Raw genomic sequence first — 26,462 nt, forward strand, 5'->3', positions numbered from 1 at the left:
CGTGTCCTGACACCTTTCTATCGCAGCTGCGATGCTCTGCGTGTCCTGACACCTTTCTATCACAGCTGCGATGCTCTGCGTGTCCTGACACCTTTCTATCACAGCTGCGATGCTCTGCGTGTCCTGACACCTTTCTATCACAGCTGCGATGCTCTGCGTGTCCTGACACCTTTCTATCATAGCTGCGATGCTCTGCGTGTCCTGACACCTTTCTATCACAGCTGCGATGCTCTGCATGTCCCGACACCTTTCTATCATAGCTGGGATGCTCTGCGTGTCCTGACACCTTTCTATCGCAGCTGTGATGCTCTGCGTGTCCTGACACCTTTCTATCACAGCTGCGATGCTCTGCGTGTCCTGACACCTTTCTATCGCAGCTGCGATGCTGGATAGAAATATGAGTTATTGCCACAGTGGTGTGTGCTATACAGTAGTGATGTTTTTCACTGGGCAGCGTCCCAGTTAGGCATTAGCAGAATTTTTAACTGGATTCAAGTTTTTTTTACCATAAAGTGGACACCCCCTTTAAGGCAAAAGGGACCAAAGCCCTGCAAGAATATTGTGAATGCAGCTGCCTCTGTTGTGGGGTCACTGAGGGCCGCAGTAACATATTTTTCCCTCTTTCCCATTAGTGTTTTTCGATACATGATAAACTACAGGCGTTCCTGCAGCGTAAAAATGTGTACACAATGCGCATGCTCCAAGTTTCGCTCCGCTCCTTTATGGTCTGAGAGAGCTTCCGTTCAAGCAGCAGTTGTCATGGCAGCGAAACTCCTCCGCCTGGTAACGGCCTAGTCTATCAGCTGTAGTGGAGCGGGACTCGGCGCCATGTCTTACCGGGACCTAAGGAGTAAGCGCTCTAGTCTTATCCTCATTTCTTCCCCACCCACCTTGTAGCCATAAATCAATCTGTATGGAGAGAGAGACGTTTATATGAGGTCACCTCAAAAGGTGGACAACCTATCAGATCGCTGCTCTCTAACCTGCACACAAAAGCTGTGGTATGATTGGTTGATGCGGGAAGCAGCTCAGTTTGTGATCTAATTCCTGTATTGTGTGATTGGTTGTTTTTATAGATGACATCACAGCTTGTAAATGATGACAATGACGTCATAGTGTTTTGTTTTTTTTTGTGTTGTAGAATTGTCATAACCAGTAACCACGTCATCGTGATAATCAGTGTTTATATCCCCGTGCTCCTGAGATTCAGGCCATTTGTAGCCTGTGTACACACCACCATGTCTGGACCTGCCACGGGGTTATTGACCTAAACTTAAAGGGGTTGTTCACTACTCAGACTACACCTCAATCAAAATTAATAACACACTCCCCTCCGGTGCCAGCACCGTCCCAGCGATGTCTGTCTGCACAGGGACTGGCGTGTGGCAAACCCCGGGAGAGCCAGTACCGACACCGCTGGTACGATGCGTATAGGTGTTTATTGTTTTACTTGGTGGAAACCTACGGGTTGAGAAGGAGTTGTCCGAGTGGTGGACGACCCCTTTAATGGCCTCTTATTTGTCTAGGTCGAGACCCGCAGCCGGTCCAGACATGGCGGTCTGTATTTGTACTGTGAGTATCGAACGTGTGAAACCGACCCCCATGGTGCAACCTGTGAGTGGGTGCCTCAGAGGGACCACAATGCCCTCACAACATGTCGCCACACGTGGCTCCCCCAGATCACATGTAAAGTGCATGCGTTGGATGCCCCCAAAGCCGCTGACTCTGGTAAACCACCAGTGAGTGGTGCAGTGACCACATGACGTCCTCCTAAAATTTCATAAGTGGATGCATTATTTTTTCCACAGAGAAGTAAATGCATACTTGGTAATACACAGACCAAGCCCAACATAACGTTTAGTTCTTGTACCCTTTGTGTCTTGTTTTTAATTTCCGTTTGCCCCTCTGTGCGTCCAGTTTCACATAGCTGAATGGATGTTCCTATTGTTACACTGCCAAAACTACATTTCCCAGCAGCACCCTTCTTCTCAGTGCTTCAGGCCCCTGCCTCCCTCATGTGTGTGCTCCTGACCAGCCTTACACCTCTGAATTGATAACTGGTACAAGTGCAAAACAGCACAGGCTTCCAGCACAGCTCTGCTATGCTGTGCTCTTGGTAAATCACCCTATTCTATTCAGTGTATGATCCTGTGCACAACTCTGTCTGACTGATTTACAATATCTTCTGCATCAGTACAGCTGACAGTGTATTTTTACTTCAATGATCTGTTAGCTAGTTTCCAGTGGAGACAGTCCTGCACTACAATATGCTCTTCCTGCCACAATGGAGAAGGGCTGAGCTGGGTTTGTTCCTGTTGCTGACAATCTGAAAAATGCCGCTTTGTTGAAGAACTTCATCTGCCATATGCATCAACAGAGCTGCACTTGCAGGTTCACATCATTGATCTGTCAATGGTAAGCATCATACATAGTTCAACCCTGCTTTTGTCAGCTCTGTTGTGCAGGCAGAGCGGAGTGCAGGACTGTTTATCTCTACTGGAAACTAGATAACAGTTCATGGATGCAATAACTGCGACAAGCAATTAACAGAAAGCTGGAACACTGTGGCATAGCTTAAGATTCAAGCTCCACCTTCCTAGCTTGAATGACAGCTCCCCAATGTTCCTAATCCTCACACTGCTCAGTACAAGCTGTAGCTGTCAGGCTGAGTGGGTGGAGGCTGAATACATTGGACTCCTGAGCTCTTTCACTGTTTAGCCAGACTCATAAAATGCTAATTTTATTTATCGGGAGTACCCAACCGGTCCAATACGGATTTTGAAGGTAGGTACACCTGCCTCATCAGGATTGTTATATTTTTATTAATGTATGCAGCTTGCATTGTCAAGTCTGGTGACCGCTCCACTTTAGTGTTGTCTTACTCGTACAGAGCAGGTTGTGTGAGTTCATAGGTCAGCCATGTGCTAGTTATAGTTAAAGCAGAATATGTAGGCCATGCGTGGGCACCTGACCTGGATGAAAAGCACTTTGCACAATTCACACAGGCCTCAGTGTTCTGTAGTGCTGGACAATTCATTAATTTGTAGGTTTCCATTCATTATGTCGAGTATATTAAAGCTTTGGGGGTTGTCAGAGCTCTTATAGCATACCTGACCTTTCACCAAAATCCTGTAGACTAAGCATGGTCTTGCCGACCTCATCATCCACAACAAGGCACAGCTGCTTTTGTCGCACATGCTCATCTAATATGGCTGGGAACTGGCCAGTTCTCCTCCTCTGTAACTTGGTGCTGCTTTGGAATAGTGTTAAAAAGCTCACACTATAGCTGAGTGCACTCTGTAACTTGGTGCCCACTTTTTTTGAGTGTGTGCTTGCGGGAGTTTCTCATTTATTATCAGTCTCATTATTATTATTATTATTATTATCATTCTGCTACTATAGGTGCTGCACTGTTTTTTTTCCTCACTTCCCAACATATATTGCTCTTGCCATTTTCAATGGCTTGCCTTCTGTGGACTGAATTCCCGATTCTAAGCTCTGCCTGTATTAAGGTTCGCAGGCAGGTGAGCAGAAGCCGAAAGGCAAAGCCAGCCCCCTCGTCCTGTATAGAGAAAAAGACCCGCCCCCAGCTTCCTGTAGAGAGAGAGACTAAGGCCCGCCCCCAGCTTCCTGTAGAGAGAGAGCGAGAGAGAGACTAAGGCCCGCCCCCAGCTTCCTGTAGAGAGAGAGACTAAGGCCCGCCCCCAGCTTCCTGTAGAGAGAGAGACTAAGGCCCGCCCCCAGCTTCCTGTAGAGAAAAAGGGCCGCCTTCACTTTAGAGGGAGACAAAGGCCCGCCCTCACTTCCTGTAGAGAGGGAGAGAGACTAAGACCCGCCCCAGCTTCCTGTAGAGAGAGACAGAGGCCCGCCCCCCGCTTCCTGTAGAGAGGCAGAGGCCCGCCCCCCGCTTCCTGTAGAGAGGCAGAGGCCCGCCCCCCGCTTCCTGTAGAGAGGCAGAGGCCCGCCCCCCGCTTCCTGTAGAGAGGCAGAGGCCCGCCCCCCGCTTCCTGTAGAGAGGCAGAGGCCCGCCCCCCGCTTCCTGTAGAGAGGCAGAGGCCCGCCCCCCGCTTCCTGTAGAGAGGCAGAGGCCCGCCCCCCGCTTCCTGTAGAGAGGCAGAGGCCCGCCCCCCGCTTCCTGTAGAGAGGCAGAGGCCCGCCCCCCGCTTCCTGTAGAGAGGCAGAGGCCCGCCCCCCGCTTCCTGTAGAGAGGCAGAGGCCCGCCCCCCGCTTCCTGTAGAGAGGCAATGACCCACTTCTTCACGCTGCTCTGCTTGTTTTGAACAGTCATTTTGTGCTGACAGGCTCCCCTTCAGAGCCTAAGGGCCATATAACCCTCAGTTTGCCCGTTCTTTTAATGACACCTTCTCTGGTATTGGAGTTTTCTGTTTCCCGGTTGCTGCAGTTTATACATGTATCTTTCCTGTGCTGTTTTTGTATCTTGAGGTCACAGTCCCGGCCGATGTGGGGGACCCGACACTTTCTCTTTTGCCCGCCTTTACCATGTAATTTAATTGTTTCCTGCTCTGTCCTCAGACTTCACAGAAATGATGCGGGCGCTCGGCTACCCTCGCCTCATCTCCTTGGAGAATTTCCGCAGCCCCAACTTTCCTCTGGTCACAGAAGTTCTCATTTGGTTGGTGAAAAGGTAAAATATATACATTTATTATACTTCAGACACTATTGCGGCCTGATTGTGACGTACGATCAGTGCACTATAGCAACTGTATACCTTTTTTTTTTTTTTCTCCTCTCAAGGTATGAGCCTGACATGACCTTACCTGTGGATGTGGACACGGAGCAGGACAGGGTCTTCTTCATCAAGGCAGTTGCGCAGTTCATGGTAAGAAGTCTAAAGGGTCTGTTCCCATAAAAGACATTAATCACTGATTCATATATGTCTGATCACTGAGAGCCCCACCGATCACTGGAGCGGGGATCGCGATCCTCCATTCCTCCTCACTGCAGTCATTATCACGCATAGTCATAAGATGGCTCTCGCTCTTTATGGAGGAGCCGTTCTTATGTCCCCAGAGCTGGTCACAAAGATCGCTGAAGCTTTTTCTCCTGCGGTCTCAAAGTATTTTTTGGGTGGCTTGTTTTTTTGTGTACCCACACTCCAAATATGAATGTATATAAATACACTATAAAAACTATAAAATGACACGTACACGTTTTACGGCAGTAACGTGTTTCTGGGGCCTTTTCCCTCACCAGAACCTGTCAAATGATTTATGTCTAAACCACAGACAGCATGAATCAGATCCCGGCTGTAGAATTGCAGCCTGGCATATTTTTGTGGAGCATTAGAGAAATTCTGGTTTGAATATCCAGCCGGGAACCATAGGAGGAGGCAAAACTAATCCGGCTTTGCTCCTGGGCGGCTGTTCCAAGCTTCTTTCCAGGTCCGTCTTGATTTACACAATTGGAGCAGTGCAGGGAGAAGCCTGCGTGAGGCGCCACGGGTTTCGTCTTGTCTCTGCCCATCACCCCCAACCTGATCTTCAAACATAAAATCTCCATTTCCGTTTCGTCACACCCGGAAACACCAGAAATGACGGCGCACACCGTACTAAAAGATGGGACTTTTCCCAAAAACCCCTGGAGGTGTCATAGTGCCAATTCTCAGTTGCAGCGGCTTCATAGAAATCAGCGATATTGTATTGTACTGTATCTTCACAGCTCATATATAATACCAAACCACACTGAATACATACATCAGTACATGCTTGAAATTCTCTAATATAGAGAACAATAAGGACAGATCTGTTTCCTTCACATTATTAAGACCATTCATCGTCAGGCCACTCAGATGAAAAATCTCATACATCTCTTATCTGTACAGCCTTCTAAATTTCCAAAGAGATTTTTCATTTGTTTTTCTAGGGGAGGTAATCTATTAAGAGGACAGAATTACTTTGCTGTTTCATCACAAATCATCTTCACACGTTATGAATTACCACCCCATGCTTATTCATTCTCTAATATCATAGTAATGCGTCCTACATCCTGGAGGTCACAAGCACCCCGTACCATGCATGTATTTATTCAGTGTTGCTTGGTGTTATGTATTAGTTCTGCTTGCGCTTTCAAGATATGATAATACCGCTTATTTGAGGTTTCTGTGGCCTTGCAGCACCTCAGGAGTTAAAATTAGAGCAATAGCACTGTGATGTGAATACAGCAGTCTTGGTGAATTCTATGTGCCGTATATTCAGCAGTCTTGGTGTTTCCTATGTGATGTATATACAGCAGTCTTGGTGTTTCCTATGTGATGTATATGCAGCAGTCTCGGTGTTTCCTATGTGATGTATATGCAGCAGTCTCGGTGTTTCCTATGTGATGTATATGCAGCAGTCTCAGTGTTTCCTATGTGATGTATATACAGCAGTCTGTATTCTACATGATGTATATACAGCAGTCTCATTGTATCCTATGTGATGTGTATATACTGCAGACTCAATGTGTTCTATATACAGCCATCTGTGTCTCCTATGTGAAGTGTATATATAGAATCATATAGAAAGAAGTGCAAAATAACCAAAAACAAGGAAAAGGGTTTTAATAGATATAAATATACTATTATTCAGAAATACCGTATTTTCCGCTTTGTAAGACGCACTTTTTTTCCCCCAAAATTGAGGGGAAAAAGGGGGTGCGTCTTACAAAGAGGATATACATTTGCGCTGCCACTGAGGGTACTTGCCGCGGCACTCTGTGCCCTGATGCTGCCGCTGCGCTGTCCGCCACCGCCGCGCTCCTGTCCCCCGGTGGTTTCTTCCGCCCCACCGCCGCGCTCTGTCCCGTTCAGCGTGGGGGGGTCTCTGTCGCTCCATGCCTGCTTTCTTCCTGGAAAATGGCCGCCGCGCATGCGCAGACGGACATCTCGGCACTGAAATCTCGGGAGATGAGATTTCAGCGCTGAAATCTCATCTCCCGAGATTTCAGTGCCGAGATGTCCGTCTGCGCATGCGCGGCGGCCATTTTCCAGGAAGAAAGCAGGCATGGAGCGACAGAGAACCCCCCACGCTGAACGGGACAGAGCGCGGCGGCGGCGGTGGGGCGGAAGAAACCACCGGGGGACAGGAGCGCGGCGGAAGAAACCACCGGGGGACAGGAGCGCGGCGGTGGCGGACAGCGCAGCGGCAGCATCAGGGCACAGAGTGCCACGGCAAGTACCCTCAGAACGGGACAGAGCGCGGCGATGGCGGCAAACACCGGGGGATAGGAGCGTGGCGGTAAGAACCGGGGGAGAGCGCGGCGGTGGTGGCAAGCAGGCACCGGGGGACAGCGTGGCGGTGGTGGCAAGCACTGGGGGACAGAGTGCGGCGGTGGTGGCAAGCAGGCACCGGGGGACAGAGCGTGGCGGTGGTGGCAAGCATCAGGGGACAGAGGGCGGCGGCAGTAACAGACACCGGCAGCGGCACGCTGCACATCAAAACACCCCCTCATCCCAGCAGCAATGTTCCACTCCGGCCTCCTCCATCACCACCCCTGGTAAGCAATAAGACGCATGGATTATAAGATGCACCACCATTTTATTAAAAATAAAGTTTTTTTCCTATTTTTCTCCTCAAAATTTGGGGTGCGTCTTATAATCCGGAGCGTCTTATAAAGCGAAAAATACGGTACATTCAAACATATAATTATACAGATTAGCCAAAAGTTGGCACCATATACCAGCGATAGGGAAAAAATTATATGTAACAGACATTTAACTAATGATCCCCAAATATGCAAAACTACAAGAGTTGTACATGTGGCTTTCACTGCATCAGTTGCATATTATCTAAAGTCATCTATATTGTCCCATATGGCACATGTAGTATTCTATGCAGCGGTTGCACAACCCTAATAAAGCATAAATAAGGAAAGACAGAAGATGTAAATATTTCTTGTGGTGCCAAATCTCCTACATGTGTTTTGGTGCTACAGCCTTCTTCTGGGGGAGTCCTATGGGGTGTATAAAAATCAGTCTGTCTATCCTATGTGATTTATACATCAGTCTTGATGTATTCTCTGTGATGTATACAGCAGTCTGTGTCTCCTATGTGATGTGTATATACAGCAGTCAGTCTCCTACGTGACGCATATACAGCAGTCTCAATTTATCCTATGTGATGTATATTTAGCAGTTTCAAGGTCTTCCATGTCATTATGTACAGCAGTGTGTGTCTCCTATGTACTGCAGTCTCTGATATATAGCAGTCTTTGTATCCTATGTGATGTATACAACGGTCTGTGTCTCCTATGTGATGTATACTCAGCAGTCTCAGCATATCCTATGATGCGGTGCCGATTCAGCCTCTCTTAGTCTCATCTACACTATCACTGCTTTCCTATGTACACCAGTAATGATGGGACAGATTAATGAAACTCCAAATGAAAAGCTGCCCGTAGAAACTAATCACATTGCAGCTTTCCTTTTATACAAGTTTCATACATTTTCTGATATCTTTAGCTGTGTATGGGGACAAGGAGGGGGTGAAGTTGTTTGGTGAGGAGAGGTGTTTGAGAGCTGCCAGCAGGGATCTAATAGGTTATGTCATCCTGGAGTACACAGGAATTCATGACAATGATGATGTAAAAGCCCTTTTACTCCAGCCAATGCAAACACACAGGGTAGTTAAACATGCAGGATATCTCCATAGAGGTAGGTGCAGCATCTCTATATATACAGGTTATGAGTGGGTGTCATCATATATATTATGCATATGTATATAGTTCAGAAATATTTGGATAGTGACACAAGTTTTGGCGTTTTAGCGGTTTACAAAAAAACATGTTCAAGATAGCTATGTAGTCAATATGGGCTAAAGTGCAAACTCTCAGCTTTAATTTGAGGGTATCAACATCCCAATTGGGGTAAGGATATCAGAATTGCAGCTCTTTAATATGCATCTGCCTCTTTTTAATAAATGAACCAAAAGTAATTGGACAATTATCTCAAAAGCTCTATAATGGACAACATGAGCTGTTCCCTCACTAATCCATCATTATTTTAGCAGGTAAAAGGTCTGGAACTGATTCCAGGTGTGGTATTTGCATTTGGAAGCTGTTGTTGTGAACTCACAATATGCCGTCAGAGGAGCTCTTAATGGGAGAGAAACAGACCATCATTAGGCTGAAAAAAAGAAGAAATCCATCAGAGAGATGGCTGAAATGTTAGGAGTGGCCAAATCAAAAATTTGGTACATTCTTAAAAAAAGAGGTGATCTTGGGAACACAAATAGGTCTGGACGTCCAGAGAAGACAACAATGGTGAATGATCACAGATTCCTTTCTGTAGTGAAGAAAAATCCTTCACAACATTTGCCCAAGTGAAGAACACTCTCTGGGAAGTTGGTATCTAAGGCTACCATAAAGAGAAGACATCATGAGAGCAAATACAGCGGGTTCACCAGAAGGTGCCAACCATCAAATCAGCCTTATAAATAGAAAGGCAAGATTAGACTTTACCCCAGAAAATAACTAAAGAAGCCACCCAGGTCTGGAAAAGCAAAACTAAGATCAACCTGTACCAGAATGATGGGAAGAAGAAAGTATGGAGATGACACATGGAACGGCTCATGATCCAAAGCACCGCACATCCTCTGTAACACATGGTGGAGGCAGTGTGATGGCGCTGGCATGCGTGTCTTCCAATGGCACCGGGTTCAGATTCAATCAAATGCAGCAAGGTTGATTGGACGGCGCTTCACAGGACAGATGGACAATGACCCAAAACATCCTGCAAAAGCAGAGAAGTGGCAAAGAAGTGGAATATTCTGCAGTGGCCGAGTCATCACCTGATCTCGGCCCCATCGAGCAGCATTTCACAGGCTGAAGACAAAACACTAGGGAGAAAGACCCAGAAACAAGTAACTACTAAAGTCAGCTGCAGTAAAGGCGGTAAAGCGTCACAAAGGAGGAAACCAGCGTTTGGCGTCCATGGCTTCCACACTTCAGGCCGTTATTGCTGAAAAGGTTTCTCTACAAAGTATTAAAAATGAACACTGTATTTATGATAAAGTTAATTTATCCAATTACTTCTGAGCCCCTGAAATGAGGAGGATTTGTAGAAAAAATAGTGGCAATTCCTAAACGTTTCACGGGATATTTTTTCTTTTTCAACCCACTTTAATTAAACCTGAATGTCTCCACTTCAATTGCATCTCCCTTGTTTCATTTTAAATCCAAAGGTAGTGGCCTGCAGAGCTGAAATCACAAAGATTCGGTCACTGTCCAAATATTTCTGGACCTAGCTGTACATATATAGAACACTGCAAAACTTTTAGGCAGCTGTGGAAAAATATGCTAGAAAGAATGTTTTCAAAGGCAGAAGTGTTTATAGTTTATTTTTAGCAATTAACAAAATGCAAAGTGAATGAACAAAATAGAAATCTAGATCCCACTAATATTTGGTGAGCTCCATTTACCTTCAAAACTGCATCAATTCCTCTAGTTACACTTGCACACTTTCAGGAGTCTTGTAGGATTATCGTCAGGTGTAGGAGAAACCAATTATACCAAACAGGTGATAATTATTTTCATATGTAAACTGAGACAGCTATTAACTGAAACAGAAACATATATGTTGGGGGCTCACACCTGGGTGAGGAACAACCAGACTCCGCTACAAAGGTGAAGTTGTGGAAAACAATTTCACGTAACAGGGAGTACATTATGTCAAGTAGAGCAAAGCAGTAAGACACAAGGTAGTTATAGTGCATCAGCAAAGTCTCTCCCAGGCAAAAGATTTCAAAGCAGATTGGGGTTTCAGGAATTTTTGTACAAGCTGCTCTGATGTATCACCAAGAATTGGGCAACATTGAGGGCCGTAGACGAAGTAGTCACACAAGGAATCTTAGTGCAGCACATGAAAGACGCATCATGTTACTTCCCTTAGAAATCAGATGACTTCCAGCTGTGCCATCAATTCAGAACTGGCTGCAACCAGTGGGGAAATAGCTATGACCTTCTACGGTTTGGAGAAGTCTGGCCAAAAGTGTTCTTTGTGGAAGAATTTTGTCTGGAGCTTTCATGTGGAAACAATCAGGCGACTCGACTATGCATGGAAGTACAGCATCTGGGATGCAGAAAAATGTCAGTAGCTGCTCTGGACTGAGGAGTCAAAATGTGAAATATTCGGCTGTATCAGATGGCAGATTGTTGTTCTTTTCAGACTGTGTATATGTTCTGCTCTATAGTGAAAGAGGAGATGCCACCATCACGCCGTGCCCTTCGTTGACCCGCACTCTTCCAGCATGACCGTGATCCAAACCACAGCTGTTCCATTTCTGAAGAAGAACTAGGTATAACTGGTGACTCCGTGGCCAAGTGTCTCTTAATCTGCACCCAACCGAACACCTATGGGCAATTCTGCAGGGATGAGTCGTCCTCTCCTTCCAGCATCCAGGCTCTCAAAGAGCTCGTCCTTGATTGGGAAAAGATCGATGTTACAGTATGTCACCAACCTGTTCATCCCAGGCCTAGAAGACTTGGTGCTGTCCTCAAAAATGATAGCGGCCATGCAAAATACCAGATGTAGTAGTTTTTGATTTGGGGTGTACTCATTTTTGTATCAACTAAATGAAGTAAAACTGAAGACTTTGTAGTGAAAGTTATATTATTGGTCTTGCCTTCCTGTTATGGGTTAAAAATGTGGAAAATTGCCCTTGTGTTTAGTGAGATACTGAATCAAATATTACTTCTCAAAGGGGGTGTACTCATTTAGTCTGAGCACTGTGTATGTATTATGTGCATATATAAAAAAAAAATGTGCAATAAGTCAAGATGCGTGACATGAGAATTATTGGTTGAGAGGGACTCCCATGGGAAGCCTATGAATAAAGCCTCCACACAGCGGCATGATGGAATCTTATTACCCATCGATCAGAAATGAAGAAGCGAGGAGCTGAGATTGGAGGCGTGAGGGCGGTCATCTTCTAGTGACAGCGCCCATCAGTCACATAGAGGCGGGACATCACCGTACAATTGTTTGCTTTCCCTGCCATTAATTCTACCAGCATCTGGTAATAATCTCTTGTAATTGACGCAAAGCAGCGTCTAAGATTAATGGTAATTGTGGGCATTGTAATTGGACTGCACAGATTTATAGGACGTCACTTTCAGTCCGATGGACCAGGTGGTGGTGCAATAACCTTTTACTTGTCACCACTAGTGCGAGCTGTGTTATAAAGGATGAATGACATCAACTATGGTGGATCCTGTGATATTAGCTGTATATAGATGTCATTGTACAACAAGAGGAGGAGGTGAGCTGTGACATCACCTATTGTGAATGGTGGATCCTGTGTTATCTACTGCATATAGAGGTGTTACCAGTCATTGTACAGGAGGAGGTGAGCTGTGACATCACCTATTCTGAATGGTGGATCATGTGTTATCTACTGTATATAAAGGCATTATCAGTCATTGTACAGGAGGAGAAGGTAAGCTGTGACACCACCTATTGTGAATGGTGGATCCTGTGTTATCTACTGTATATAGAGATGTTATCAGTCATTGTGGAGGAGGAGGTGAGCTGTGACATCATATATTGTGAATGGTGGATTCTGTGTTATCTACTGTATATAGATGGGATACCAGTCATTGTACAGGAGGGGGAGGAGGAGGTGAGCTGTGACATCGCCTATTGTGAATGGTGGTCTCCTGTGTTATCTACTGTATATAGAGGCATTATCAGTCATTGTACAGGAGGAGGTGAGCTGTGACATCACCTATTATGAATGGTGGGTCCTGTGTCATGTATTGTACACAGAGGTGTTAGTCATTGTACAGGAGGAGAGGAGGTGAGCTATGACATCACCTATTGTGAATGATGGATCCTATGTTAACATCTCTATGTACGGTAGATATTTGTCGTTGTCATCCTGTCTCTTATGATAATGGGACTGCTGAAAAGTCTTTAGTCCTCAATTGGAAGTATCGGAGTCTAGTATAAGGCCAAGCTCCTAGTGTGAAAATAGCAAGATTTCCAATTTTAGATATGATTGATGTGAAAAAAAAATAGCATAAAAACCTAATTTTAAACGAGAGGTAATGTTCTGATGACAAATTCTTTTCAGTTACATCAATGTACAGAAATCAGTGGCAAACATGTGACGGGGCACATCTGCCTTCTGCCGCCCCCGTACATAACAGACTGACTGCACTGTGGATATTTCCCGGTAAATGGCGTCTCCACATTGGACACTCAATTATCATTAGAACGATGCCTCAATCACAACAAAACCGCCGGCGATCAAAATCCAAAAGTTCTAGCTCTTGGAAGGTCAAAGTCTCCACCAGAACTGCTTACATCGGCAAAGGGTTAACAGCGAGGGGTCCAGATGTGACTGTGAGAACAAGTGAGGAGATGACAACTCTTATCTGCTGAGATCTGTTATCTGCACCACTAAGGATCCAGCTGTCAAGAAGAGCAATAAAGCCTCCACATCAAGGATGAAAGATGGAGGAAAGGCTTCAAGTGGAATGATGCCTCTAGAAAACCTCCAGAATGGCTAAGGAGACGGTGTATATGCTGTGACTGGTTATGGATGAGAAAGCTAAAGACTATAGAAAGAAGAGGGGGAATGGTGGAACATCCCATTTCCCCTGCAGCGGCTGCTGCTGCTGGATCTTCCGATTGTCTACGGGTCCCTACATGGGTCAAATCCTTGCGGAAGTGTCAAGACGTTTTGACCTTTTGGTTCAGTCTCGTGAAGCTCAATGTTTTCTACCGTCACACTGGAATTTTGCCAATTCTAGGGTACATATCTGACACATAATTGGCCTTTTTTTGGGATTTTTTTTTCCTTCACTCCTGCTGTGGATGGCGAGGTAACGTAATGATGCCAGCACTATTAGATCCGGAACACTCGGGTCCTCTGAGACTTTCCCATCCTAACTATACGGCTTATGTGTAACGCAGATCGGAGGAAAAAAAGAAAAGGATATGATATTCATCTGTCACGTATGACAGTCACCGGGTAGATACATATGATATACGGTAATTATCTGCACTGACTTTCCATGGAAACACTGGTAGACACTACTTTCTTATATTTTTCCTATATAACCCCCCCCCCCCCAAACATCAAGACGTGTGCAATTAAATCGAGGCATCCAGCACAATTATGGACATGGAAAAGCGGGTCAATTTGCTTTGAAGGTTGGGGTTTCCTGGCAGGGTGCGCGTCCCTCCAGACAACCATGACTGTAATAACTGGCAGCGCCTCTTGATCAGGGGGCAGCGGGATCCCGCTCGCTTCTTTGTCTGCAATTTGACATTATGTTCTGTGCATCAAGCTTTCTCCTTTCAGGCCAATCCCAGGTTGAACCATCATCCAGAATGGCCTTTTTTATTTTGCTGTAAAGGTGCTAATTTTTCCCCGGCTTCTAGGTTTGTTCGTAAATAGGATTTTTTTTCACCAAGGAATGTAATGTAATGTTGAAAATGGGGTAAAATCAGCTGCAAAATCTGCATCTTTCCACTGTCAGATTTTGGTGTGGAATCACTAAAGATCCAGAGTGGAAATACTCTGCTGTCTCTGGACATAGCTCCTTAGATAGATCTCTTCTTCTCATGAGAGCAAAGGTAATTGCGGAGGGAGGTGAGCTGTGACATCTTCTATTGTGAATGGTTGTTCCTGTGTGATATGCTGTTTATAGAGGTGTTTATCAGTCATTATACAGGAGGAGGAGATGAGCTGTGATATTACCCAGTGTGAATGGTGGATCATGTGTTATCACAGCTCACCTCCTCCTCCTGTATAATGAATGATAGCACCTCTATAAACAGCATATCACACAGAAACAACCATTCACAATCGATGATGTCACAGCTCACCTCCCCCTCCTCCTGTACAATGACTGATCACACCTATATATACAGCAGTACAGCGGATAACACATGATCCACCATTCAAACTGGGTGATATTTGCTGTACTGCCGTATATAGGTGTGATCAGTCACTGTGGCATCAGTTATTGTGAATGGTTTATCCTGTGTTTATAGAGATGCTGTCAATCGTACAGAAGGAGGAGGTGAGCTGTGATATCTCCTGTAGTGAATCCTGTGTTATGTACTGTATATAGAGGTGTTATCAGTCATTGTATAGGAGAGGGAGTAGTTGAGTTGTGACATCTATTGTGAATGGTGGATCCTGTGTTATTTACTGTATATAGGGGTGTTATCAGTTATTGTACAGGAGGAGGAGGAGGTGATCTGTGATATCACCTATTGTGAATCCTGTATTATCAACTCTATATTGAGGTGTTATCAGAAAATTGTTATATTGTATGTGATGATAATGAGGCTGCTGAAAAGGCTTATGTGCAAAATAGGAAGTATGTGTATGGTATAAGGCCTAATAGCCAGAGTGAAAATAGCAAGACTTAAAAAAAAAAAAAAAAAAGTTAATGTAAATCCTGCTTTAAGCAGTAGGTTATTTTCTGATGACACATCCCCTTTAGCTGATGGCAAATCCCCACCGATCCTGATGTAGCGCTTTCATATTGGTTATCGCCCTGCCACCAGAGCCGACCCCATCTACTACAATGGGGCTGTGCTGCCCACACACCAGGATCATTGCAGCAGCGTAGAAAGTTACAATGAGGATTCACCTTCTGCAAATGTTAATTTCAGGCCACTAAAGCGCACATCAAGCTGAACACCAAGAAGCTGTACCAGGCGGACGGCTACTCTGTGAAAGAGCTGCTGAAGGTCACCACCGTGCTGTACAACGCCATGAAGACGAAGGGCATCGAGGACACACCGATCGGGGAGGAAGACACCTCCTCCTTCAAGTTTGACTTGGGAACTAAAGTGAGTTTTGCGGGATCTCCAGTTTTTCTGAAGGGATTTAATGAAGACCCCTCTAAAACTTTGCATGTTTCAGCTGATAAGTCCCGGCGGCGATCCGACTTTACATATAATATCGCTGCCGTTACAGGAGGGAATTAAAGGGTGAGATCTGCAGATTGTTTTTTTTTCTTCATTGATTGGATGAGGTTTGGTAAAATCTCATCCAAAATATCAGTGCTGCAGTACCATGCAGATCCGCAGCTGAAAATCTCTTGTATGTTTCCTACATGAAAACAAATACTTAAAAGGGTTTTACAGTTTGCAAAAACCGCTGTACCCCAGCTGCAGTTTTTCTTTGTACTTTACTCACCCTCCCCAGGTCCAGCACTGAGTCTCGCCCCTGGTCTATTATTGTCTGTGGCGCTGAGATCACATCGACAGCGCTGCAGGAAAAAAACCTGCATGAGCCACTGAACTCATTGATTGCTGCTGTCAGCAATTATAGACACTGGGAGCAGTAGCGGAGACTTAGTGATGGACCTGGGGAGGGTGAGTAAAGACAGTTTATTTTATTTTTTTTAAACAAACTGCATCTTGGGTACAAGATTTTCCGAATGCGGAACACCCCTTTAAGGTTATCTCCGTGCCATTATAGTGCTGTTTCTCTACACAGTTGCGGTTGTTAAAATCTGCGCGTTGCCTTTATATTTCAGATTACTGATTTAAAGAATGCCAGACAGCTTGCATCCGAAATCACCTCAAAGGGAGCCCTGCTGTATGACATCTTGGGCAAGGAAGCGGACCTGAGAGTAAGTAAAAGAATTGTTAAAGGGGTTGTCTGAGATGGAAACACAGCACACGCAGACATGAGGGACTCCTGCTCTCCTGTGTCTCTGTGGCTCATGTTTAGAAGCAGCAGCCACATGAGGGGACATTATACAGTGTAGCTGTGAATCCAGCACTCACGATAGATAAAACACCAGAAAGCTGCAGTGTGATTGGTCTTTCTCATTCAGTTTCCTTCATCTCCCTTTCCCATCTCCATAGACCTCTATAGACAGCTGACTTCTGATCCCTCAGTGGGCTGGCAGTCTATCTTTAGACCAAGTCAGATTTTAGCAGTTTTTCATAGTGATGAGTTCAGGCTTCAGAGAAGTGGCTCATGAGTGTAGAAAGTAGCAAAATTTGTTGATGATATACAGCATCACAAAGTATTTAATATTTATTCGTGCTATTGATTTACATAAAGCCATTTAAAGCGTCGGTCTCATCCTATAAGGTGGTGACACATCACTGGGAAATGCCACCACCATCAGATTAGCAATAGTTTGATCCCTGGGACCCCCCATGATCCTGCTAATGAGGGTCTGCAGATCTTCATCTCTGTTTTTCCCTGCATTGCGGTTCTCCAGGCTGTCCACTATGCTGAGCACTGCAGCAAAGCTCCATGAAAGTCCAAGGAGCCGGTTGCACATCCGGGTGGCCTGAAACGCTGTGGTGTAGGAGGCACATCATTCCCCTTCGGATTTTTTTTTGCATCCTTACAAGTTTAGGAAGCTTCTTAAACTTGCCTCCAGCTTATTTTTATATATTTGTACTTTTTTTTTTTTTTGTTTTTCCATAATTTTATTTGTGTCAAGGTAAAGGGTTAAACAAAATTAATTTTATTTTCTTTTATTGTGCCTCCTGAGGTGACAGACGAGTAACGTGGTCACCGGTGACATACAATGTGTATAATTAGAAATATGGGACTGGAATAGGAAGCAAAGCGGCATCCAGTGCGCACATCGTCCGCTATAACACCACCGCGAGCCCATTACTCACCGCAGCTAATGAGCTGCACCTCAGCGTGATGGATCGCCGCGCTCACAGTCCCCGGCATTGCCACACTCGCCCCCATTCTTTAAACTTCAGGAGATTTCATTAGCAGCTGCCTAGAGGTAACTTTTCATGGAGAACGTCAGCGGACGAGGCCCCCGGAGATTTCACCTGCAGGGGCCACAGGGTAGACTCAGAGCGATCTTGCAGTATAGCAGAGTTGATTCAGCGGCGGAGCTGACATTGCAGCAGAAGCAATGTGGAGCTGACGTAGCAGAATAGCTCAGATGATTCAGCGTCCGAGCTGAGATTGTCAGGGACTCCAAAGCAAAACTGGCACAGCAGTATAGCAGAGCTGACTGAGCAGTAGAACTTGGTTTGTCAGAGATTTAAATGCGGAGATGGTACAAAGAACAGTAATGATGTGAATGCCAACAACCTGAATACTCAGGCGCTTATCTGCAACCTGAGCCAACCTAAAAGAATGGAGGCATGATGTCAGAGTTGATGTGTGCCATGGCAAGCTGATGTGCTGAGGAACAGAAAGAAGAATATGCAGCCTCCAGTGCTGGAACGAGGAGAGATGACAACATTAATTTGCTATCTTGCAGCAGTTTCTCATTCCTGTGTCGACACAGTGATTATATAGAATCATAGAGTTGGAAGGGACCACCTGGGCCATCTGGTCCAACCCCCTGTTCAAAGCAGGATTCGCTAAATCATCCCAGACAGATGTCTGTCCAGCCTCTGTTTGAAGACTTCCATTCCTGTGGAGAGGAAAAAGACCCGCCCTCAACTCCTGTAGAGGGGAAAAAGACCCACCCCTACCTCCTGTAGAGAGGAAAAAGACCCACCCTCACCTAATGTAGAGGGGAAAAAGACCCACCCCACCTCCTGTAGAGAGGAAAAAGACCCGCCCCCACCTCCTGTAGAGGGGAAAAAGACCCGCCCCCACCTCCTGTAGAGCGAAAAAAGACCCACCCCTACCTCCTGTAGAGAGGAAAAAGAACTGCCCGCACCTCCTGTAGAGAGGAAAAAGACCTTCCCTCACCTGTAGAGGGGAAAAAGACCCGCCCCACTCCTGTAGAAGGGAAAAAGACCCATCCCTACCTCCTGTAGAGAGGAAAAAGACCTGCCCTCACCTCCTGTAGAGGGGAAAAAGACCCGCCCCCACCTCCTGTAGAGGGGGAAAAAGACCCGCCCCCACCTCCTGTAGAGGGGGAAAAAGACCCGCCCCCACCTCCTGTAGAGGGGGAAAAAGACCCGCCCCCACCTCCTGTAGAGGGGGAAAAAGACCCGCCCCCACCTCCTGTAGAGGGGGAAAAAGACCCGCCCCCACCTCCTGTAGAGGGGGAAAAAGACCCACCCCACCTCCTGGACACTGGAAAACGCAGTGACATTTTAGGTTATTATAGCACAAAGTATTTCGGGGAACTTATTGATTATACATGAGACCTTTGTCATTAGAGAAGGTGCCGCTCTTACGATGTAATTAAGGAACATGCAGTGATGCAGCCTGGCCTAGATTACTGACTGTAATATATGTGTGTCCGTCATGTATGACACAGTATGGAGGTGGAATAATTGCTGCTGTCCCACCAGGGGCTCCTGTGTGATCCTACCAGTGTGGGGTCAGGGCTCTTCCATCCATCGCATCCATCCATCGCATCCATGGCTATAATTAAAGAAGGCATGCCATATTTATTATCCTCCCACATATAAGTGAAATCTCCCTTCTGGGTTACGCTGTGTAATTAGCGGATGGTATTTCCAATCTTGTTAAGTAGGGATTAGCGTATTGGAATATAAAATATAACGAATAAACATTATTTAATTAATTAAAATACCAAAGATAATTAAGGTACACGTGCAAAGACAAACAAACCACTCAGTGGTGCTATACACTAGGTCCAATATAGCCACCTGGGAACCCATAGGACCCTCATTGTGGACCATGAGATCAGGCTGCATGTCTCTGGTAAACCCTTATATGGGATTTTCTCTTCACAGTGGCTGGTTGCTACAAGTTCATAATCATTTAGAAACAACAATACTAATGTTTTAACTCAGGAAGAATTCAGAAATCGATATTTTGTGTAATAACCATGATTTTTAATCACAGCTTTCCTGCGTCTTGGCTGCTTTCCACCAGTCTTTCACACTGCTTTTGGGTGACCTTATGCCACTCCTGGTACAAAAATGTAAGCAGTTCTTCTTTGTATGATGGCTTGTGACTCTCCATCATCCTCTTGATTACATTCCAGATGTTTTCAATGGGGTTCAGGTCTGGAGATTGGGTTGGCCATGACAAGGATTTGATGTGGTGGTCTCTTAATTTTTGCTAGAGCTGTATGTAAACAGTGACTGCACCAACAGAATAGTGAGCGCAGCTCTGGAGTATAATACAGGATGTAACTCAGGATCAGTAATGCAATGTACACATTCGATCACTGGCTCGCTCTTGTCATCTGCACCTCAAAAACATTTCTAGAATTCGACCTTTTCTTACTTTTGACTCTGCAAAAACTCTTACTGTTTCTCTTATTCATTCTCGTCTCGACTATTGTAACTCTCTTCTAATCGGTCTCCCTCTTACCAAACTGTCCCCTCTCCAATCTGTCTTGAATGCTGCAGCCAGGATCATATTCCTCACCAATCGTTACACCGATGCCTCTACCTTGTGCCAGTCATTACACTGGCTACCCATCCACTCCAGAATTCAGTATAAACTTATTACCCTCACCCACAAAGCCCTCCATGGCTCAGCACCACCCTACATCTCCTCCCTTGTTTCAGTCTACCACCCTATCCGCGCCCTCCGTTCTGCTGATGACCTGAGGTTAGCATCCTCAATAATCAGAACCTCCCGTCTCCAAGACTTTACACGTGCCGCGCCAATTCTTTGGAATGCACTTCCCAGGTCAATACGATTAGTCCCCAATCCCCACAATTTTAAGCGTGCCCTGAAAACGCATTTATTCAGACTGGCCTATCGCCTCAACACATTAACCTAATCTATCCCTGTGTGGCACAGCCAAAAGTTTTACCATAACCAGATTTCCCGCATCATGTTCCCACATGCTTTATGCCTCCATTAGCCCTCTGTGTCTGTACTGTCACACACTTAACATTATGGCTGTTCCATACAATCAGGGCAACTATTACCACCCACCTTTCGTGTCTACCTCTTTCCTCATAGACTGTAAGCTTGCGAGCAGGGCCCTCATTCCTCTTGGTATTTGTTATAATCTACTGTATGTGATTATTGTTATGCTGTAATGTCTATTGTCTGTACAAATCCCCTCTGAAATGTAAAGTGCTGCAGAATATGTCGGCGCTATAAAAATAATAAAATTTATTATTATATTATTATTATTACACAGTGACTGCACCAGCAGAATAGTGAGTGCAGCTCTGGGGTATAATACAGGATGTAACTCGGGATCAGTAATGTAATGTATGTACACAGTGACTGCACCAGCAGAATAGTGAGTGCAGCTCTGGAGTATAATACAGGATATAACCCAGGATCAGTACAGGACCAGTAATGTAATGTATGTACACAGTGACTGCACCAGCAGAATAGTGAGTGCAGCTCTGGAGTATAATACAGGATATAACTCAGGATCAGTACAGGACCAGTAATGTAATGTATGTACACAGTGACTGCACCAGCAGAATAGTGAGTGCAGCTCTGGAGTATAATACAGGCTGTAACTCAGTATCAGTACAGGACCAGTAATGTAATGTATGTACAGAGTGACTGCACCAGCAGAATAGTGACTTCCGCTCTGGAGTATAATACAGGATATAACTCAGGATCAGTACAGGACCAGTAATGTAATGTATGTACAGAGTGACTGCACCAGCAGAATAGTGACTTCCGCTCTGGAGTATAATACAGGATATAACTCAGGATCAGTACAGGATCAGTAATGTAATGTATGTGCACAGTGACTGCACCAGCAGAATAGTGAGTGCAGCTCTGGAGTATAATGGTAAGCGTAGTAACAGTAATTCTGTTCTCTATGTAGGTAATATCTAAGCTATTGACAGCCGCTTGCATTCGCTCGTTCTCGCCTAGTAGCCAGTTTGCTATGAGATCACGGGTGTAAACCAGACGGCACAGAGGAGCCACAATGAGCTCATGGTGAACACACGAACCCCGAGGCCGGCCCGGCCATCTCTCCATCTGCCAGTCTCTTCACAGTGCGTCTGTGCCCATCTGTTTGTAACAAACTAATATAATTCTATTTATTCCTAAGTTCCAGGCTGCGTGGTGAAATTCATGGCAGCAGCTCGGCCGTGCACTGTGGGTATATTTAGTTTACTTACATTGTATTCTTGCTCGTTTCATCCCGATGCTTTAATTTCTAGGTTTTTGTTATATACGGGAATAAGCGCTCTTTCTCCATGCAGCATTGGATGTGTGGCCGCCGGGGACAGCTACCTCGGATTTCAGCTCTGAAGCCATCCTCTGTGAATCATCTCTGCTGCGCTTTCAAGACATTTTTCATACAGAAACTGAATATATTCCATGAGCAAATACTGAATATATTCCATGAGCAAATAGTGTCAGATCTGTAGGTGAAGAAGCGTGCGGCCGGGCCCACACTTCTGTACAACGTATAACACGACCGCAGATGAAGCTCATTGTGCCCCATTTCTTCTTTTATGAAAATGTAGACTTACAGGGGCCGTCCAGCAGTGACAGATGTGTGTTGGCAGTGTAACGCACAGCACCCATTGTGTATGGAGTATTTATTCTGATGCTAAGGGGTTAAACAACTATAATTAAAGGTCACCTACAGCTGAGTGTTTGCTACAATTGCATCCAGTCTAGGAAACTCTGGGCTGATCCGCCTCAACTACAGATTAATACATTTTACTGCATACAAAGACTTTTAATTCTCCAGAAAGAGACTGCCACTAGGGGGAGCACTGCGAAGACTGATTTTTAAAGACCTGAATGCTGTACTAGCGTGTTATCGCCTTCCTTAGTTTGCTCCCCCTAGTGGCAGCACTGTCCCACAACACGTGCAGACGTAGGAATGGTCGATACGTTCGGGTTAACGGTTTGGCACAGGCAGAGATTTAGGTGCTTAGATCTCTGGATCATAGGGGGTTCTCTCTTTGTGATTGGCTATGATCAGGCAGGAATTAATCATACAGGTTCTGCCCAATGGCCGCAAGTAGAAATCTTGAAAATCAATGTACGAAAAAAAAAATAATGGTTTGCTGGAGCCAAAATATGTAAAAGGGGATCCCCACTTCGAACAATAACTACTTGTAAGAAGGGTCCCTTGTCAATCAACTGATTATAAAGTGTCTCCCTTCTGCAAACCCAGATCGATCATCTGTAATCTAGGAGAAAAACCTGGCAGTAACTGTTTTGTTTTCCTGCAGCTCCCCCGTAGGGGGAATAGAGTATTACATCGTGCCCATTCATATCATAGGTGTAATACAGGACAGGACAGGTCCTCCAGCGCTCTGCACTTTGACTAAGAAACCAAGATCCTAAACAGAAGAACCTCCTTTATTAATTTGGGATTTTCTAATAGGGTGTATATATATTATTGACGCCACAGCAGGAGGTGTAAAATAGGTAATCTGTGGAGCGCTCCAGGTATTGATACGCCGGTTGTTGTCTCGCAGATGTCAGTGCGCCATCTTCTGTCGCTCACGTCGCCTATTTCTTAATTATCATCATGTTGCACATTGGAAAACAGCGGCGGTGAATGTCGCCTCTCGCTGCGCCCGTACAAAACAAGCTCTTAATTCTCTGTGATGTGACTTTTTTTTTTCGCATTGTCTCAGACGACCTGTTTGGGAGTAAAGTGTTTGTTGCTTTTTGCCAAATTGCATGTTCCTTGCTGACAGCGACACGGCGCCTTTTGTTCACCGCACAGAGCATTTACATAATTGATTTCTGAGCTGGTAGCAGAACGGGATCGGGGGATTGTGACCCTCCTCGGCGTCTTTTTAATGACATTCTTTGTCATTTTGCAGGATCTGAGAGTGGCTGCCATCGCCCGTCCTCTGGAAATTAATGAGACGGAGAAGGTGTTGAGGCTGTCCATCAGAGAAGTTTTGGTAAGTGTGCGGCGATTCCCTCACCCAGTCACCCGAGCCTTCTAAAGGGGTCCTCCCAATGCCAGCATTTATAACATACCCTTTTTTGGGGGGGTTCACATAAACTATATATTATTAAATAATGAATCTGCGGATGAGACCCCCTCTGACCCCAAAGTCGTGGGTGATTGGACCAGAAGTGCACATGTGCGACCACCACTCCTATGGTCAGTGAATTGTCCGGTGGTCGCACATGCTCAGTACTGCTCCATTCCGGCTGGGCACTTCAAGGCCCCCTTCTCCCAGCGATCAGTACGTTGACACTTACTCTTTGGATATGTGATACACTTGCTAAGCTGGGATATCCTCTAACTTTTTTTCTAAATTTGGTAAGTCCCGAGATATTGGGTGCCATATTAAAACCCAACATGATAACCTTAAAGGGACCTTGGACGACATATTCCTCCACCTTCTATATTCCTGTGCTCTCAGATATTGTTCAGAAGACATAGAAAAGCAACTTGGTTCCAAGTGACAATCCCGGATATCGCCAACGCTCCCCGCTGGAGCTGATTTTCTCCATTCTACTCCTCGTACATTCATACAATGTTCACCAGAGGAGCCATTGTGGCGTTCAATCAAGCGGCCTCCACTTTTCTACAGGGTGGGAGTAAAATGTAATTCAGATCCTCCACTAGCTCAGTGCTCGAAAACGATGTGGTGTGCGCTTCTAATCAATATTTTATAGGGCTGTCAGTGTGATGCCAGGACGATGCCATCTTGTACGCCTGTGAACTGGCAGGAGAAATCCTCCCACTCGGAGGAGAAGTGCAGGATGAGTCAGAGGTTATGTGTGATCATTTGGTGTGTATATATATACAATGTTTTTCTCCCAAATATTATTAAAAAAAAAAAAAAAGAATATATATATATATATATATATATATATATATATATATATATATATATATATATATATTCTTTTTTTTTTTTTTTAATAATATTTGGGAGAAAAACATTGTTGGTTGATAGAGGGACACTCCAGGCAAATCTAATCGGCTGTGTTTCGCTTATTGGGGATGCCAATAAGGTGGAGCATGATGCAAGTATTTAAAGGGGTTGTCTTATCTTCTTTCTTCCGAAGCTCACTGATACCCGTCCTCCCAATTTTCCACTTGTTAGGGGTGTTTCTGCTTGATGGACAGTTCAGAGCAGCAGCATTGCTGACCCTCTGACCCGCGCTGCGCGCTTTCTCAAGCAGAGGCAGCTTTACCTCTGCAGCTCTGGAGGAGCACAGTAGCACTGTAGCTGGCCAGGATCGGGATTTCTCAGAATGCTCTGTCCATTCGTCCCTCGCCCTACAGTGTATAACATCCTGCCATTCGGCGCCTGGTGTATATCATCCCGCCCATTGCTAACGGTGTATAACATCTGGCCCCTCTCCCCCGCTATATAACCTGTAGCCCCTTTCCCCACGGTGTATAACATCCAGACTCTCGCCACCCCGGTGTATAACCTGCAGCCCCTCCACCATGCCGTATGTCTTTACTACCATGTGACAGATCGGCCAGTGGTGTAGAGCTCACAGATACTAGCACGGTCCTCTAATAAGAGCCATTTGGGGTTACAAGTCAGTCCATGACATTTCTTCCTCCTAAATCTTTCCCCATCACCTGTGAGTGATATTATTGAGAACTGGAAGGAACCGCAGCAACTCAGCCACAAAGTGGAGACCCCATAATGTTACAGAGCGGGGGACCAAGTGCTGACGTGCAGAGGGCAGAAAAGTCACCACCGCTTTGCTGACCCCATAACTGCAGAGTCCAGACCTCCTATGGTATAACATCAGCACAAACACAGCGCCCCCGCTAGGAGCTTCATGGCCCATCAGCTGCATGCAGTCGTACATCACCAAGCACAATGCCGAGCGTCGGATAGAGTGATGTAAAGCTGCCACCGCTGGACTCTGAAGGAGACATGTTCTGTGCGGTGACGGATCGCACTTCTCTATCTGCGTGTGATGGAGGAGTCTGGGTGTGGTGATTCCGGGAGGACGTTACCCCCTGACTGCATTGTGCCCGCTGTACAGATGATGGAGGAGGATAACGCTATGGGCTGTTATCAGGGGTCGGCCTCGGCCCCTTGGGTCTATTAAAGGGAAATCTTAATACTTCATCACAAGACATTGTGGACAATTGTAGCTTCCAGCTTTGCGGAAACAGATTGGTGAAGACCCTTTTCTGTTCCCCATGACTGTGCCCAGTGCACAAGCTCCATACAGACATGGAAGGGGAGTTTAATGTGGACTCCTAACCTCAATCCCATCCAACACCTACGGAATGAGGTAGAGCAGAGATTATGAGTGCGGCCTCGCCCCAGCATCAGTATCTGACCGCACAAATGCTCTTCTGGATAAAGGCACAACAATTCATTCATATAATATATATACATAGTGGTTGAATTACAGCCTTCCAACGTGTACTTATCGGCCGCTCTCGGGGTGACGCCATTCTCATCAGTGTAATCGCCTTGTTGTGCATTATAGCAATGGTGAAGATGTCCCCTCCTCTGCCTATAACATTTTCTTTTCTTCTGTCTTGTGAAGCCACATTCTGCCCTACAATTTCCTCCTCTTATAATTAGCGGCCGAACCATCCTGGAAGCCGAGGAGTCCAGTGACTGGCGATTCTTCGTCTGAGTCTTTAGCCTTCATATTTAGCGGACGATTTCTCAGTTGCCGCATGTAATAATCATATGTGGCATGAAAGGATCTTCTCTTCCTACT

At 45.5% G+C, this 26,462-nt stretch overlaps 1 protein-coding gene across 5 annotated transcripts in view; it reads left to right on the forward strand.

The window, feature by feature from the left end:
• The first annotated feature begins 693 nt into the window (after positions 1-693).
• Positions 694-26,462, forward strand: part of CLUAP1 (clusterin associated protein 1) — a 46,588-nt gene continuing 20,819 nt past the window's right edge. For 4 of the 5 annotated variants that reach the window (XM_073553511.1, XM_073553513.1, XM_073553515.1 and 1 more), the window contains exons 1-6: positions 694-850; positions 4,534-4,645; positions 4,756-4,840; positions 15,629-15,808; positions 16,501-16,596; positions 23,615-23,698. In XM_073553511.1, coding sequence (XP_073409612.1) covers positions 829-850; positions 4,534-4,645; positions 4,756-4,840; positions 15,629-15,808; positions 16,501-16,596; positions 23,615-23,698 — 579 coding nt within the window. In that variant the 5' untranslated portion in view covers positions 694-828. Of the gene's footprint in view, positions 851-2,679; positions 2,785-4,533; positions 4,646-4,755; positions 4,841-15,628; positions 15,809-16,500; positions 16,597-23,614; positions 23,699-26,462 lie in introns of those variants that run through there. The other variant, XM_073553512.1, reaches the window with a different exon arrangement.

The sequence above is a fragment of the Dendrobates tinctorius genome, unplaced genomic scaffold (genome assembly GCF_039654945.1).
Source record: "Dendrobates tinctorius isolate UK_male_01 unplaced genomic scaffold, ASM3965494v1 ptg000202l, whole genome shotgun sequence".
Classification (NCBI taxonomy): Eukaryota; Metazoa; Chordata; class Amphibia; order Anura; family Dendrobatidae; genus Dendrobates; species Dendrobates tinctorius.